This window comes from Lygodium microphyllum, chromosome 12 (assembly GCF_053477565.2).
Source record: "Lygodium microphyllum isolate KBCC chromosome 12, Lygodium_microphyllum_v1.1.10, whole genome shotgun sequence".
NCBI classification, from domain to species: domain Eukaryota; kingdom Viridiplantae; phylum Streptophyta; class Polypodiopsida; order Schizaeales; family Lygodiaceae; genus Lygodium; species Lygodium microphyllum.
This window is the reverse complement of record NC_141146.1, coordinates 90,318,587-90,337,023: the sequence shown is the minus strand read 5'-3', so window position 1 is coordinate 90,337,023 and position 18,437 is coordinate 90,318,587. Positions and strand designations below refer to the sequence as shown.

General features: G+C 41.2%; 1 protein-coding gene across 7 annotated transcripts in view; it reads left to right on the top strand.

The window, feature by feature from the left end:
• The first annotated feature begins 4,042 nt into the window (after window positions 1-4,042).
• The window catches only part of LOC148028027 (alpha-taxilin-like protein), a 115,053-nt gene continuing 100,658 nt past the window's right edge, over window positions 4,043-18,437 (top strand). The window contains exons 1-4 of one of the 7 annotated variants that reach the window (XM_087689723.1): window positions 4,043-4,200; window positions 4,425-4,645; window positions 4,757-4,831; window positions 4,934-5,014. In XM_087689723.1, coding sequence (XP_087545849.1) covers window positions 4,432-4,645; window positions 4,757-4,831; window positions 4,934-5,014 — 370 coding nt within the window. In that variant the 5' untranslated portion in view covers window positions 4,043-4,200; window positions 4,425-4,431. Of the gene's footprint in view, window positions 4,205-4,424; window positions 4,832-4,915; window positions 5,015-18,437 lie in introns of all 7 variants that reach the window. The other 6 variants (XM_087689722.1, XM_087689720.1, XM_087689724.1 and 3 more) reach the window with 6 other exon arrangements.

Sequence of the window (18,437 nt, the reverse complement as noted above, 5' to 3'; positions counted from 1 at the left end):
ATGAAGTTGTAGACTGCTGTGAGCCCAATGTCTGTGGTGTTGGAAGATCCTATTCTAGATAAATGATAGAATTTGTGGTGCCATGTGATTTGGACTAGTTACTTCTGCAGGGCAAAAGGGGTACTTCTGTTGGACAGAAGGGGATATATAATTCTCCTGAATGGGCAAGAGACAAAGATTAACTTGAGATAAGTTAAGGAACTTGTTTGAACTTGTTTGTTAAAGGACTGCTTGCTCTGTATTCATATCTATGCCATAAATTACGCAAACGAACCCCATTCCCTAAAAGGCCTAATTAAGGAAGTTGATTTTGAATGTTACACATAAATGTGATAGGACCTAATTAGAAAACTAAAGCTATCAAGGGAAGCGAGTGGGCGGAATCCCCGATGGGTCTGTTCTATGGCAAGGTGGTCCCAGAGAAATGGGAGGCTTCTCACAAGGTTTTAGATCGTTTGACCTTTCAGTATTGTTAAGTTAGAACTCGATTCATGCCGTTTTAGGGGACCAAAATGGGACTATGCCTTATGGACAAAGAAGTTGAGTGGCGCATCCCTCTTGTTTCCCATTCTTCTTGAACCAAGTGCGGCATGGGTTTGCTTCGGCTTGGGTATCTGTATGTAAAGTAGGATGTCTAGGACCCAACGCTAGATTGCTGTCAGGAGACCTTGACCACTAGGAACCTAGATTTCAGGTCACTTCTAGTGGGTTCTGGTTGCGAACGTTCTGTTGCGAGGCGGACTTGAGAAACCCTAGGTGACAAACCCTGGAACATTCCATGGGAGTGTCGGACAATGACGCTTAGATTTCTTTCTCGATGGACCGCTAAAACATGCTTGGACATGCAATAGGTGGACATGCTACATAGAGTTTGATGAGCCTAGAGAGGAGTGTGAGCTTGAACTTGAGCTTCTATTAGACAACTCTAAGAGACTAGTGTTCAATATGGTCCAAAGGCTCAACTCACCTCAATCTTGGATCTGCTTAGTCAAGTACTTCATTGATCAATGCAAAATATAGGCTAAAGATTGAGTTGTATTGGAAAGACAAGTTCTTTGGCACTATAGCCAAGCTACTAAATCAATCGCTTGGAGCTAGTTAAGGAAATGGTAGATCGTTGGGGGAAAGTTATTGGTGAAGCTAACTAGTTGGGTGCCAATAAGGCAATCCTTCTTTGCTACAAATAATCCATACCCAACATTCTACTTTTGATGGAGATTATCCCTTGTTGATGGCAAGTAATCCTTGCATGGCGCCTAGGGTTACTAGCAAAGGTGTGCACCATTGGCTAGATTTGTGGTGTGCACCACTAGCTGGATTTGTGGGATCAATGCCAGCTTGATTAGAAACCTTGAGAGCAAGTTTGAGAGGTGTTCCATCTAATTGCAAAAGATCATGTGACTAGTTGCAACTTTTTTTAAGTAGAAGTGAACTAAATGGCCCAATTGCCTTTCATGATCAAGTGCTACTTGATGAAAAGTTGGGTGTGTTGCACTAGACTAAGCTACCAAAGGCATAAAAGAGGAGGTGTTTCCCTTCTTAAAGTAGTGAGTTTATTGAGAAGGCTAAAAGAAGTTGGAACAAATACTTCCCAGCTGATATGGTTCTAGTGTAGAGGAAGTAATATCTTAAGGTGGGGAAGGCCATACCCTCCAATAGATTGAACTTGTTGCTCTAGAGTGTCCTATTTCAAAAGCTCTCTATAAGGACAATTTGGAAAACTTGCAATGTGGACCCTTTATGCTCCTTTTGTGGCAAGTGGAAGGATCTTAAGGCCATACTCAGATATAATAAATGATGTAGCCATATTTATAAGGTAGTGCCTCATACTTTGATGAAGTTTTGATCTACTCTTGGATGTTGTCAATATTTACTCATATAATATAAGACAAGTGTTTGCATTTTAGAAAAAATGCTAGATTTTAGTTTCAAAACACATTCCTTAGGCTAAGACCAATTGCTCAAGTGGTAGTGAGATGGTATGTGAAACCCATGTGTATAGTAAAAAGTGATTATAACTCCACTTGGCTTATCACCAAGATGGATCTTGTAGTTGGATCACATGTTGAGTTGGTAAAGGGTTTAGGTAGCCCTCCATTACAAGTATCCATGTAAGCCCTCACATATTTTTTTAAATGTGTGCCATTTTAGGCTCTTTCGAAAAGTGTGAAAGTAGATTGATCTTACTATCAAAAGAGAGTTCACATTTGCATCATAAAGGATAAGCCTTTAGAAGATAACATGTCTAAGGAACTTATAGCTAACCTTGTAAATATGATCTTTTTTTTTTTTTGAGTCTCTTGAGTAGACCACACACCTCCCTAACTAACTATTTCTAAAAAGGGCTTGAGTAGCTAGTCTAACTGCCTTGGCCATTATAATAGTGTTTCTATTTTGTCGCAAAGCTCTAAGGGCTATTGCCCTAATTAGGTTCTAGAGCTTTAGACTTTCCTCATCTAACTTTCCTTTATCTCCAAAAAGAGTGGCTTTCACCTTAACCTTCGCATAGAGTCTAACTGTGTGGACTTACTCCTTAACTTTCTTCCAAATGGCTTGAGCCACACTACAATGCCATAAGACGTGAGGGATAGACTCACTAGCCTTGAAGTACATTAGGCACTTCCTCACAGCCTTTAAGAATTTGGCAATTTTGTCTTTGGTGGCTAGCTTATTGGTGCATATATTCCAACATAGTATGTAGAGCTTTCTATGAGGTGTTGCCTTCCATACCCATTTGTTTTTGTAGCTCCAACTCTTCCATTTTTCATGCGGGAAGGTCTTCTTCTATTCCTCTTGAATATGATGATAGAAGGCATGAGAATTTGATTCAAAATCCCTTTTGCCTTTCATTTCCCATGCCTTCTTCCCTTCTAAGTAGTTAGAATTTTCAAAGGGTGGTGAACTAGGGGGACCATGGCTATTGGCCAGCAATGCCTCTTAGGATTTAGCACCTCCTTAATCCACTTTGCCTCATTGTGCTCTAGGTTGAATGCCCTAGCTATTGACTTCGCATCCAACAATTCACCTCTCTAGGTGTCCCAAAGATCCTCCCACCTCCAAATCCCCTTCTTGGGTAGGGCTTTGTGGGACTTCCTCGAATTCTTGTTCATTGGAGCAACATTGTTAGAGAAGGTAAAGGAGGACATCCAAATATGGCTTTTGATTGAACAATCACCCCCTTGGTTTCTCTACTCCAACCACGGTAGTTCCTTAACTTATTTCTCTCGGGTCTTTAGTATGGTGTTTGTTGTGTGTGACTACTTGACTTTAAGTCCAAATCCACACAAAGGATATCTTGCCATTGCAATCCCTCCCACTTGCCTTTAGATGGGCCAGGACCATCCAATCCCTCATTAGAATCACCTGTGGAAGGTTGTTGCTACCAAGTCTGCATGCCAATTTGAAGATTGGCCTCCCCAGCCTTCTCCTTCGTTGTTTCAACTCCTAGGCCTCCATTAGCCCTTGAGAGGCAAAGTACCTCCCAAGCTATGGAGTGCTAGCTTTGCTTCCCTCCATAGGACTATATAAAGTCTTTGCATTGCTTTTCCATTTTGTTCCAACATGTCTTGGAAAAGGTGTTGACTCTAAAGAAGAAGGCGATCACTAGATTAATGATGGAGTTGACCACTGCTGATCTTCCATTGATGCCAATGGGTAGCTTCTAGAACTTGGCTATCTTAGCCTCAACCTTCCCCAAGAGCTAGTCAAATCTTTGTTTCTTAGTAACCCCTCGGCCCTATGCCCATAGGGCAACCAAGGTGTTTGAATATCTGTCAAATCCTAATGAGCTTGAAACCCAACAGCTCTAGGTCCTCCCTATCCTGGCTTGAAGAGATATGTAGCATCTTCATCTTTTTCTTGCTGATCTAAGAGCCCGAGATGATGCTAATAGATGTCCAATAAGGCCTCTACATTTTAGGCTTTTGTATTTGGGCCATTTCAAAATGTATTCCTTAGTATCTAGGAATAAGTTGTAAGTGCGCTTCTTATACGATTATGCAAAATATAACCGGTAAACAGGGTACCGCACCACACTTGTCGTCTGCAAGTTAATCAAGAATCATAAGGCATCACACACACACACACACACACACACACACACACACTCTCTCTCTCTCTCTCTCTCTCTCCATCCATCCATCCATCCATCCACGCGCGCTCAGGCAGCTTGATTTCTATAGCATACATAATAGCCCTCAGGCAGGTGACCTTTCACTGCTCAGTGTTGAATTTTGTCTTAATGTCTAAAAGCCTACAATTTGAATTTCGACTATGCCTCAATATACTTCCGATTAAGCCTTTCCTGTTTGGCATGGGCTTCCGTTTCGATCGGATTTTGTAATGGTCTGCGCCTTCATATGCTCCTATTATTTTTGATGGTGTGTTTTGCTTGCATGCCATTCGCTGTGTTTGCATTTTACCAGGAAAATCATGGCTTTTAGTCCCGAGAAGCAGACTTCTGATGTATCTGCAGAACACGAGTCCTTGCAAGATCTTGCAAGAAAATTACCTGAAGGGGATGCCCTGCCTGATGGATTTTCGGAGGGATTCACAGAGGAGTCTGAACATGATAATTCTGCCACTAACCTCTCCAAAGACTACTCGAATGGGCCTCAAGATGTTGGCACAAGTGAGGCTGATTCAGGTGCTTTGGAGACGCTGTCAGACAAGATTCCTGAACGCCTGAAGTTCTCTTCTGGCTCACCTGAAGTATCAGTGGATTCGAATGATGGATCTCCATGTGTTTCTCCTTCAGGCTTGAAGAAAGTGCGGCGTTTTCCTGTTCAACTTTCCGACAAGGATTCTCTCGATCATCTAGATGAGAAGCTTGGTAAGGAGTAAACCATTATGTCGCGTGTGCTCTTACATGAATACGTTTTGACATAGTGAGCCTCTGGATAATGCTGTTTACCAGGATCCTGTACAATATCAGGTGCAGAAGGTGCGACAAATTCAGAGGTGGCACTTAATGACAAGGGTGTTTGTGTTGCTCAAGGTGCTGATGATGGAGAAGGTAATCTAAAGCTGCACATCCTTTCAAGGCAGCATATTCGTTGCCACAAGGAGAGTTCAGTTTAGCTGGAAGCCACTTGAATGTGTGTAGTTTCAGATTCTGAAGCTTTAAGCTTATATTCCGGATTCCCTTTGCGTTTCTGCCCTTTCACATGTGTGCAGTATGATGGGAATGTCAAAGTTTTCTGCAGCTGAATGAGAGGCACGATCGGTGTTTGAAATGCATAAACGTAGTACACATGTAAGAGCGCAAAAATACAGTCACCTAAGAGCAAGTACTCATTAGATTTATGAACACATATTTAGGAGTGGAGAACATGAACGTTGAAACTTTTCTGATGCTGGTGGGGGCACTACTGTAAATTGGATGGTGATGACTACTTGACTTCCCCTTCATACTGGGAAATCTCCTGATTTTGTGGCAGACATGATGCTTGATCGTATTCATCAGGAGAAAATGATAAAACTGCCTATGGATGTGTTGATCTTCCCTCTCTTACCTACCCAACCCCAGATAACAACATGCAAACAAGTTTTCTGAGTCGAGAACTTGCTGTGTTGCCAGAATTAAAGCTTGCAATAGGCTACACTTTAAACAACTAAACGAGGACATGTACAACTTGAAGTCAAAGTGACTTTTTGATCCTGTGCACGCCAGAATCAATGCTCTCAATGAAGTACATCTCCCACAGGGTGCGAAGTTATGAATTGGATGTACATGGATGGCAAGGCCAGACAATATGTCTCTAAAGGCAGGAAGGAGCTAATGATACTTTACCTCTTGCTCCAGGTGCTGCTAATCACACTTGATTTTCTTGGCTTCCATTTCTTTGTTTTTCCATACTCTTTGAGGCTTCTTGATTTTCAAGCTTTTGCATCATTCAGGTGTCCTTTTATTCCAGTAAGAACAAGCCAAAGAATTGACATCAGAGAGTGGAGCCAAGGGCTAAGTGGCTTGTGTTTGGAGTTCAAAGACCTTCCTGCTGAGCCCTTAATCTGTGAGCTTTTTTCTTAATGTGTTTGTTCGCACTCCTTGACCTCTGAGATGAATAGTGAGAATTGTTGTGACAAAGGAAACATTGGATGGGATGTGGCATATTTTGAGATGTTTCTCCCTGTATTTGGCTGTTGTCAACTTGTGGAGCTGACATGGTGCACTTTCTTGGGGGTTGTCTTTCCTGTACATTGCTTTCCTCTTTCTTGAAATCTAGGCCTCCCCATAAGGCCAATTTATGCCATCTTGATCTAGGTCTTCATAGGAAAGCCCCATTTCTTTGATCATCTGACCAAGCGAAGTAGTGAGACAGTTTAGAATCTTGACTCCTTGGGTGGGGATTAAGTGGCGTATATTAAGATGTTTCTCTTCGTATCTTGTAACAACTTCTAGGGCTGACATGTTGCTCTTTTTGGGGGTTAGCATAAAGCACTCATGAAAAGTAATAAGACTTACCTGTACTGCTTTCCTATGATTTGTGCCTCGATGGAACCTTCTGTGACCAGCATGTTGTCCCAAAGTGCTCGTTTTAACGTATGACTTGGGAGGATCAGTCAGTTGTCATTGCTGTGAATTTTAGTACAGAATTTTGTTGGTAAAACTTTACATAGATATGACATTTTGGTATCAGAGCATATTTTCATAGCTACGAAGTTGCATGTCTTCTGGGCAGTTTTTGAGAGCAGTTGTGCTCTTTGAGAGATGGGGGTCTTAGATGTCTTCTCAAATGGCAGAGTTTGAGTCTTGGTTGGATCATCCACACCTGCTTCACCTTCTCAAATTCCCATCTTAGTCCTTCTAGTTACATGGAAGGGTTCTTGGGTCAAGAATCCTCCTAACTGTATGCCCAACAATATTTTAGGAGCAATACCTAGGGGCATTTCTACATGGGATAGTTGCAGGGTATCCTGTATGGCTGCGGATGGCCTTCTCAGTAGCAATCTTGAGGTTTTGGGATCTAGCATGTGACCATTCCTGATTTTTGACTTCTCACGAATCCTCCACCCTCAATACTTCTTAGGGTATGAGGGCTCTCTAATTCATGTTTGGGTGTATGAGACATATTGCATCCTTCTCATATTGAATTTGCTTCTCATTCAACCTCAAGGATTCAACTCATAGTACACTATTGATGAATTGTCTTGTTTAGAACATCGTGGAACCCTTCTTTTGCAGCTTTTTGTCCTTCATTTAGAAGTCCCATTCCTCAAAAACATGAGTATATGTATTTTGTATAGTAGCAAGTTCCTAAAGTTTTTCCTTTAGGTGTCCTCTCCTCTTCAATAGCATGAGTATGTATATAGGTTTTAGCCTGTAGTCTTTCATCTATTTTCTTGTCTCAGTTTCTCCATTTAGCTACCGTTGAGTACACTTTTATTTCTTTTGCACCTATTTGCAAGCCCACTCTAGTACAAGCAACAACTTCAAGATGCATTATAGCATATTGTTGTGTCTATTAAACAACATTTTGGATGGTATGACCTATAATCACACGAGGCATTGTTTGTAGATGGGAAAGCCTAGTGGGCAATTTGGTCTCTTTGGTGTGGTTGTAATGAGAAGCTTCCAAATTCATAAATTCAAAACTGAAATTAAGTTATTTTGAATATAGGGTGATTCCCTTCTCTTCCATCTTTTCTAGGTTTTGTGATCCTAGTATCTAGTTTTTTGCTATAAACTGCACTTTTTGAGCACCTCCTCCTTTTTTTTGAGACTAGTACCCAATGTTACCTTTCATTTAGCTTGATTCATAGGTACTAGGAAGGTGAAATAAAAATGATGAATTGAAAAAGTTAAAGAATGGCCATTCCTTTTCACTTTGTACACTATTTAGCAAAATGGAACGAGAGTGGGAACAGGAGGAATTTGACATTCTAAGGCTGAAAGTTACAGTTTCTTGTCTCTCTTGCGGGATCCCTCTCTGTTGATCTAGATAAGGAGCTTGGTTAGTTGTAAATTTTAATAGTCCAAATTTTGAGTGCATGGGAGAATCCTATCCTCTACATCTTTAGTCGTTTCCACAGGCCCCCCTTTGTATGTGAATTGTGGTATTGATTGCAAGTTTTGAAGACTTCACTTTGGGTTTCCATAGGTTCTTATCAAGAGGTTGGTTCTTTAGAAGCCCTATGCGGTATTCGAGTGTGGAATTGTAACGCGAGGGTTGTCTCATAAAGTGCTTTTAGTTCTACATGTCCTTGTCACTCTAGTGCCCTCCACATGAAAAATCTAGGCCATGCAAAAGTGATGCCCTAGTAGGTTTATGTGGTGACATGCTCCATTGGTTTCAAAAGGCTCACTTTGATGTCCCATCCTCTTAAAATCTTTGTAATGTTTCTAGTTGGGCTGCAATTTTGTAGCCTCTCTAGTGAGTTGGAGTCAAGGAGAATATCGTTAGTGTATGTCATGGACATGCTAGTCTGTTGTGAAAAAAAGGTGGGGTTTGTAGTGGAGACGACAAAGTGTAGGACAAACACTTATAGGTGAATGAACTTAGAAACAAAGAGAATAAAAGAATGATGAATTCCAAGTGGTTTGAGCATTTGGGTGTGTGCATGGGTGTGTGAGTTCAAACCTCGGACACATCTTTGAGGCATATTTCATAGTCCAATGTGTTGAGGATTAGGAATGAAAAAATGTTAGATTTTAGTAACACCTTGGTGTTAGTTTGCAGGCATTGTGCTCCAATGTGTTTAGGGTTTAGAGTTGAATATGTGTTAGGATAGTAACATGTTTAGGGTTTAGGGTCAAATATACATTCTATACCAATTTGTTTAAGATTAGAAAAAATATATCGTAAGGTAATAGGAAAGATCTTAGATTGGTGCAATTTGCTTGCACCTTGCACATGTAAAGAACCATGATGGCTTGTATAGGTGTTTTTAATTGTAGTAATATTGATCATGATTTTAACATTAATCGTTACGTTTTGATAAACTCGTGGCTAACCAACAAAATAGAAATTAAATGATGATACAAGGGCCTCATGCCTCCATGTCCCTAGATTGGGGCTAAGGTGTGAGCCGAGGAGTTTGGAGTTGACAGAGTGGCTTTGAGATGATTGCACTATCCTGGCTAGTCAATGTGGCAATACTTGTCCTAGGAATGTGCAATGTGAGGGAGTAAAATGTAGTCCTTTGGGTAGATGTTGAAGAAGACACTAGAGGAATGTGGACAGTGGTGAAAGAAGTGAAACACAATCCTTCGAACCAGCAGCATGCCCATGAGTTTGGGCAGGAAAATGCAAGTTCTACTGGCTGAAAACACAAACTCCATGTGTAGTTGATGAAGATGATGATGTCCGTCAGATGGCAGTTCAATAGAGCAGCAAAGCAGGCTGCTGGAGCAAAATGCAGTTAGTAGAGTGATGATTTTGATGATGCCAGCAGTAGTCATCATTCTGAATGGATTGGTGGCCATGGAGATCAGCTGGGCGGCAGCTGGGTGGCTGCTATAGCAGCTGGTGATACCCGAAAATGCAGGATATGGCAGGTGATGAAGAGGGGGAACACTTGGAGGAGAGGAGAGAACAATTGAGTGAATGATTTGAGTGAGAGCAAGTAATGGGATGCCCACAACATGTGCTTTCATATACATATGATTTTTGGGCATTTGTTGTAATGTGTACAAATAAAGCCTTTTAATGTAAATAAAGCTCTTTGGACCGTTTCCAAGGAGCAAAATCAGATATTAATGCATGGCAATTAAATGTTAATGCAAGCCTTGACTTCGATGGCTCTCTTAGGCCCAAAAAGGTACCCACGATGTAGAGAGAGTCATACTCCAAATTTGCTTATCAACTGCAAAGATGTAAGGTAATAAAGAGACAATAGGATCCCCCATTAAGAATAATTAATGTGGCAAGGGTAGTGTTGACGAGGATTATTAGCAATTGAGATGAGAGTGAAATGCAATCCACCCTATCATCTGAGAGAGAAGATTGAAATAGAAGCACATGTAATCCAAGAATAGGAAGCTGCACCAAAGATGAAATGTGTGAGGAAGAATTGTAGCTAGGTTTATAGTTGAAGGGGGTTATAGTTGAAGGTGCCTAAAACTTGACCTTGGGAGAGAAGGTATTAGCTCTATCCCGTGTTGGTAAGAATACAAAAGCATGCCTGGGCCTTGAGAGAGAACACTATCTCCATCTCCTTGCTTGACAAGATTTAAAGGCACCCCCACCAAGGCATGGCTGAAAATCCAAGATTCTAGCTTAGGTAGAACTTGTAGATCCAAGGTGTTGATGCCGAAAAAGGTAAATGGAAGGGCCAAGATTCATCCAAGGTGTGTGAATGCATGCATTTGGAGGGAGCAAAATGTAGTTTGGTGATGGATGATCACAGGGGACATGGAGCCTCTTTGAAGTTCCCTTTGAATCCCCCTCGAAAAGAGAGAGGGAATCTAGAAATCCCCTTTTTGAAGCTCCCTTTGTATCCCCCTTGAAAGGAGATAGGGAATCAAAAAATTCATGAACGATAGCTCTTCGGTAGTTGGAAGAAGGGGATAAAACCAAGAGAGTTTGAAGTGCTCTAGAAGCTCCCTCCTCTTCTTAGGTGTAACATTAGGGTAAAATGCTCCACCTCCCTATGCTTGTGAGGGTTGCATTCTTGACAAAATGCATAGGTTTGCCTTTCAGAAGGATAGGCCATGCATGCTGTCTGGAAATTACAGCTTATACATAGCGATGTATATAGTTCCATGCGGACTCATGCTCTTGGGGGTCATCTTTATTTCGTCACATTTAGTGATGACTACTCTAGTGCACTTGCCATTATGACTTGAAGGCCAAATCAGATGTATTTATGTATTTCAGTCATTTGGTTGCCAAATTGGAAATTGAAACTGGTTTGAAAGTACCAAAGGAGGTAGAGCATCAACCATCTGACACCTTTGAAGAGTCATGAGATTGCCAAAATTTATGTGCCTATATCTAGCATGCCATAACTTCACATTTTCATTGCAAGAGTGGGTGTCTCAACTAAAAATGCATTGTCGGATTTTGTTACATAATCATCCAAAAGAAAGAGACCTGTGTATGAAGTGCCAGAAAGCCTTTATGCATAATCAAGCTCTCTATCCATGAACAATTCATTTGTTATCCTCAAAGATGACCTGAAATCCACTTTGTTAAACGCAAATAACACTGAAAGCAAGTTCTTGGTAATTTTGGGCACATACAAAACATCCAAAAGTTGAAAATTTGGGCCATCTGCTGCTGTAATCAGCACCTCACAAATACCACAAAGTTCATGATGTGTGGTGATATGGCATGATGCACCATTGTTAAATACGAAGCATGTTGAGTTTCTCTTGCATTAGAGGCTGACCCATCCATCAAAGAATCATAATTGCATGTAAGAAAAGCATAGTCCTCCTCTACAAGGTTGGCTGAAATATCACAATCGGTCATGCAAGTGGTTGATGTTTCTTGGTTAGCCATACTAGAGTCCTTTTTCTTCTCTTTTGCAAGCCTTATTCTTCATTCTTCAATATAATGACCTAGCGTTTTCCTCTACAAGGTTGGCTGAAATATCACAATCGGTCATGCAAGTGGTTGATGTTTCTTGGTTAGCCATACTAGAGTCCTTTTTCTTCTCTTTTGCAAGCCTTATTCTTCATTCTTCAATATAATGACCTAGCGTTTTACAATAGTGGCATTTTCCCTTCTTCTTAGACTTATCTGTATCATCGTGCTACCCTTATTTGAAAACTGCCCAACATCAACCTTGGGCTAATTTGTATTTTGCTTCCCTTTTCATGAATGTGAGGGGCTCAGCTGCCCCCCTCAATGACAAATTCAGTGAAGTGTGAAAACCAAGGTATGACGCTAGAAGAGAGTTCAAAATGATGTTTACCATTCCACCATCTTCAATCGCCTCATCAATTCTAAGTAGTTGCTCATACAAATTTTGAATGTATATGATGTGATTTGCCATAGAATCACCTTCATTCACGTGAGCATTGGCCAACTCTCTACATAAGAAGATGTTGAGCTCATTCCCAGTTGTGCAAACATATGCTGGATGTGAGGATTTGCAAGACCGAATGTGTGATATGATGGCTCTTTTCATTGATAGAGTTATTGAAGATGAAGGTTGTGCATAATCCCATCTCTTCTGGTCAAGTATAACAACATTGGGGGCAATATTAGGCTGTCCTCCACCTCTCCCTTGCGTGGGAGGTGTGCTAGCCTCTAGGAGTAATGCTTGCAAGTTGAACTTCATCACCTACGACATAATCCCATAAATTTTTGGCCACAAGGAGTTTTCGAATCATGAAACTCTAGAGGGAGTAATTTGTACCATCCAATTTATCCTCATTGTTGAGGATGCCAAGAACATCATTATTATTCCTTGCCATAGCTGAATTAAATCGAATGGAAGGTTGTAACCAAAACTTCCAACAAAAAGGGGTGTAAATGACCAAAATCCTCTTCAGGATGCCAATGCAAAAAAAGTACTTGCTGTACCAAAATATCAAAGAGCTGAATCACTGTTGTATAGCCAAACAATGGCGGTGAATGTCTTGATTTCTATGCCCAAACTAATCAAAATAGCACTTGAATGCTGTACCATCACTTGTTGTGTGCCTTTGAAGCCATGATAGTGAAAAGCCCTAAATTTTTCTCGTAAATTTTGAGAAATTGCAGAAATTCAGAATTACTTACAGCCAATGACCAATGTCGATGACGAATCGTGAGATTTCAGCGTCAATGGGAATCGATTTCAGCCAAAGCTCAAATTTTTTGATTTCAGGAATTAAGTCAATCAGTTGAAACCTCCAAATTTCTTTGCAGTGGGTGTGAGAAATTAAAAACTTCTTTGAAGTTTAGGGTGTGATTGCAAGATGTACGAGAAATTGCAAAAAATTCCAAAAAGCCCCAAATTCTAAAATTAGGGTTTTTGCACTTTAAGGATTTTGGAGTATTTTTCCTTGCTCAAACAGCCATGAAATCTGTCGCCTATAGCTTAGGACCACCAAAAATGTTATTGCCCCCTCTTCTATGATGCCACTTGCACTAAAAGGACCTTGGCTGTTGTCACTTGCACCTATAGGCCTCCGAACTATTGCTGCTTGTTGTAGGATTGGTCCTGTGGGTTCTACATTGTGAAATAATTCACTTGCACCTCACATGTGTAAGTCCCATTAGCACATTTGAGTAACTTTTAATTGAATGATAAGCAAAGCAATAAAATTTCACGTCCTCATGGCAATGAATCTCCTTCCCGCAATGTGTGCATCTAGGCTTCTCTAAATTTGTGTTAGAGAATGAAGATCTCTCCTATTTTTCTTTCTTGCTTAAGGGGGAGGTAGCAATTGCACTCTTCTAGTGATGGATAGCTCATGTATATAGTGGATCTTGGATGTATTTGGCATGCATCCAAGATACTGTGTGTTGATACTAGATAGTATGTTTGCCAAGAGGTCAATATTTAGTGTACTAGTCATTGCAATTGGTATGCTAATAGATACAATTTTTACCATGGATCTAAAACTATACATTTGCATTAGATTATGAGCATTAGAGATTGATTATCAATTGCTGGTTTTCTATGGATGAACATTAGTTATCAGTGGTATTCAACTAGTTTTTATGGACAGCAAAGTCTTATTAGATGCCATTTGTGGAGCTAAAATATGCATTACATGTTGAATTAGCTTCTTAACCAGCCCCAAAAATAATTCATTATGTAAAAACTCTTAAACGGGGAGTGGTTTGAGAGAGTTAAAATGGGAGAGGTTTGAGCTCCCAAAACTTTCTATAAATAGGTAGGTTGCCATCCATTCAACCAATCCCATTTTTGCAAGTTTTAGGCGCTTTAGCTTTGAACGTAGCTGGGGGAGGAGAGACAAAACAGTAAACAAAGGCTGCACGAGAGAGAAAACAACAACGATAGATTGAGGAGATGATGGCGATAGCAGGAGAGAGAAAATCTACAGGGCGGCAGGTGGGGCTTGCAAATGCAGCAATATGCCGATGTGGCCGGCTGTGAGATAGCTGGATGATAGACAATAGTAGTTGCCTGGCTGGAAACAACAACAAATTGATGATGGAGGGCTAGAAACTGATACCAGATGAGTGAAGATTGCAACAAACAGCTTGGATTACGATGTCCTTTGTGAACGGGGTGTGGGCAATAGGCTGAAAACACCTGAAACTTGCAAACATGAGATTAAGGCTGAATGGAGGGCAACATACCTATTTATAGAAAGTTTGGGTCCTTCCAAGTGGATTTGTGCGTATGGGATATAGACACTCTCTGGGAACGCATTTAAGATTAAGGCTGAATGGAGGGCAGCATACCTATTTATAGAAAGTTTGGGCCCTCCCAAGTGGGTTTCTGCTTATGGGATATAGACACTCTCTAGGAACGAATTTGTTTTAAATGAACAAGGTTTCTTTCTTAATTAAGCATGTTTTGGGACCGTTTAAGTGAAGCTAATGCATTTTTAGCTCAACACCCCCTCTCAAGCTCAACAATGGTGCCACGAAAAGTAGGCTAGCCAAGCTCCTTTTTTGTTAAAAAAAAATAAAATTTTTTACCCAAGGTGTCCCATCCCAAAGCAACTAAAGCATTGGACAAAGGGTATGCGTCGGTTGCCCAGTGGCCAGTGGCCTACTAAGACTACAGAGGCGATGGTCATCTTATCAAGGGAGCCCAAGTGATCAACCTAGAGAGGCCAGGACATCGGACAAAGGGTGCATGTTGGCTGCCCAATGGCCTACCAAGTCTTGCAAAGGTAGATGAAATCGGGTATGTATTTGTTTTTTTTTTTTTTTGGAGGGCTTTGTAGTTTTGATAGATTTAACATTAAGTGAGGGTTTCAAATCATGGTTTGTCCTATTGAGTATCCGTGCCCCAAATGGGAGAGTAATAAGAGATGGTCAGTCCCAAGACCTTCACAAAACACGCACACTATTCCTACCATTATTGGGTGGTCAGTGAAGAAGGAGAATGGCTAAGGTGTGGGTGACACAAATATACAAAGATCTGAAGCAAGCAAGCAAGTTAGAGAGAACTGCCTTAGAGATTGCCATGTGCAATGCCACGAATATGGTGAATTAGAATCAACCACGCCAAAAGACCAAAAAGGGATAAATGCGCATAAATGCATGTTTACATGAACAGAATGCCAATGCATGGGGTAATGCAAAGGGAGATGCAAGATGTCATACTCACGCAAAATGCAATGCAATGGTGCCACTTGGACAGTGTCCTCGTAGGGGAATTGTTCACTTGCCCAAGTGCCCTTTTACAATCATGTCATCCTGATATTGCGGATGAAGTTACAAATGTCAATAAATATAATACAAAAGCGCATAAATGCATGTTTACATGAACAGAATGCCAATGCATGGGGTAATGCAAAGGGAGATGCAAGATGTCATACTCACACAAAATGCAATGCAATGGTGCCACTTGGACAGTGTCCTCGTAGGGGAATTGTTCACTTGCCCAAGTGCCCTTTTACAATCATGTCATCCTGATATTGCGGATGAAGTTACAAATGTCAATAAATATAATACAAAAGAATGAATGAATGAATGTCTAAAAGCTGTAAGCATTATCATTGTCACTATCAAGAGAAGTAGCCGACCCCTCTCAAACTAGAAGAGAAAGCAAGAGAGAAGCACCTCTCCTTGTCAATTTGAAGAAGTAGGGGAGGGTGTATCTAAGCCGATCCTGGGTAGAAGGTATCGAAGAACCGGCCGGTTGACCGCTTTGGTCAAAATGTTTGCAAAATTGTCTAATGAAGGCATAAACTCTAGGTGGATAGTACCTAGCTCAACCTGTGCTCTGGAAAAGTGGAAGTGGACTTCCACATGCTGCGTCCGTGGTGTAATGATCGGATTTCTTGCAAGGGCAATGACACTCTAGTTGTCGCAGTAGATAACAGTGGGAGAGTCACAAGGGAAGTGAAGCGTTGCCAGTAAGCTCCTTAGGTAGATGGTCTTGGTGGTGCTATCAAAGAGAGCCCTATACTCAATCTCGGTCGTGGAAGTCGCCACCATCTCTTGCTTATGACTGGACCAAGAAATAGCAGTCATGCGCCCAAGGTGAAGAGGTAGCCACCATTAGAATGTCGGATGTCATGATTTCTTGTCCAATTAGAACCAATATCAGTGTATCCTTGCAAACATAAATCAAACCCATAAGTGAGGCCATAAGAATAAGTACATCATAAATCATGCAACACTCGAAGTTCAATGTGACATCATAGGTGTTGTGAAATATTGACTAAGAATGCTGATTAAGTAAGCTAAGTTTGGCCTAATATGAATTAACCAAAGTAGTTTCCCTACAATAAACCTATAGGTATGTGCATTGAAGGGTTGACCTAGGGTATACTTCGACAAGTGGACAGTAGGATTGAGAGGCGTTGCCATTGGCCGTGTCTGATCTGTAGTGAACCATTCCATGAGCTGAAGTGTATACTTTTGCTGTGACACAAAAATACAACCCCTAGATCAAACTATCTTCATCCCCAAGAAGTAAGACAATAAACCGAGATCTGTTATCTCAAATGTAGCACTGAGCTTTGCCTTGATTTCCGCTATGGCAGCAGAATCTGAGCCTATGATGAGTAAGTCATCAATATATAGCAGGATGTAGTTGAGCTCCTTGTAGTAGGTCAAACATATAAGTTTGGGTTATAAGGGGTATAATGATATGAGTAAGTCATCAATATATAGCAAGATGTAGTTGAGTCCCTTGTAGTAGGTTAAACATATAAGTTCAGGTTATAAGGGGTATAGTGATATCTGTGAGTCTGTAAGATCTTGTCCATTCTATGAAACCAAGACCGCGGTGCTTGCTTCAGCCCATAAAGAGCTTTCTGCAAGCAAAATACCTTATCCCTCGGGTTCGCAAAAGGAAATCTTGGCGGATGCTCCACATAGACTTTCTCCTCTAGATAACCATTCAGGAAGGCACTCTTAACATCCATATGATGCATCAGCCAACCATGATGAGCGGCTAGTGTGAGTAATAATCGAAAAGAAGTCAATTGCGTAGCAGGTGCAAAGGTCTCTTCATAATCAATACTATGCTTCTGTCGTCGAAACCCTTGCACGACAAGGCGAGCCTTGTACTTGTCTAAAGTCCCATTAGCCTTTATCTTAGTCCTAAAAATCCACTTTGTTACGATGACATTCTTGTGGCTCTGACGATCCACCAAAGTCCAAGTCTCATTTTGGTGAATACTTTCTAGTTCCTTCTCCATGGCCTCTTACTACCATTGAGGATGTTGAAGAGCCTCTTGCCATGTATCCGGTTCAGAATGCGCTATATAATTAGTTGTAACAACGATGCAAATGATACTTGAGGTGCAAGTTGGGCAGATCTTCTGGGTTCCTTCCGGAGTGGAATCTGGTGGTAAGATCCTTGAATCTCGCATGGCTGGTTGGTACTAGTGAGGTAATGGGTCTCGTAAAGGAGGCCTAGAAGCTGAAGAATCCTTAGGTAGGTCAGGAGTTTTCTATTTTATAATCAGGTGTATGTGTGTATACTTTCTAGTTCCTTCTCCATGGCCTCTTACTACCATTGAGGATGTTGAAGAGCCTCTTGCCATGTATCCGGTTCAGAATGCGCTATATAATTAGTTGTAACAACGATGCAAATGATACTTGAGGTGCAAGTTGGGCAGATCTTCTGGGTTCCTTCCGGAGTGGAATCTGGTGGTAAGATCCTTGAATCTCGCATGGCTGGTTGGTACTAGTGAGGTAATGGGTCTCGTAAAGGAGGCCTAGAAGCTGAAGAATCCTTAGGTAGGTCAGGAGTTTTCTATTTTATAATCAGGTGTATGTGTGTATACACGACATGCGAAGACTCTGAAGTGGGATATGAGAGGCCGAGAGCGAAAGAATGCCTCATATGGGATCTTCTGAGGAAGAGCTGCAGTCAAGCACTGATTGAGGATGTACACCACAGTGTTAGCAGTCTCAACCCAAAGGTGCTCAAGGAGCTCTGCTGCGAACAACACAGAGCATGCCATTCAATGACTGTCTAGTTTCTACGCTCTATGATTCCATTTTGAGAGGGGGAGTTGGTAGAGGTGAGTTAGCAAGAGATGCCATGTTGCTGTAGAAACTTGGAAAACTTGTGGGAGATGAACTCACTACTGCTATCATTGCTCATGCAACCAACACGACGACTCGTCTGGTAATGAACCAGTAGTATCCAAGTAGAGAAATATATAAAGCATCAGACTTATGCCTGAGGAAGTATACCCACATGTATCTCGAATGATCATCCACTATAAAAAAGAAGTATAACGTGTTGTTCAAGGCGGCAGTGGTTGTGGGCCCACAAAGATCAACGTGAATCCATCTAAGATGCATCTCAGCTCTATGTGTAGATTGATGAGGGAATGGGATATGGTGCTACTTCCTGAGCTGAGATGCTTTATTGACATCTCGAGCTAGCGTTAG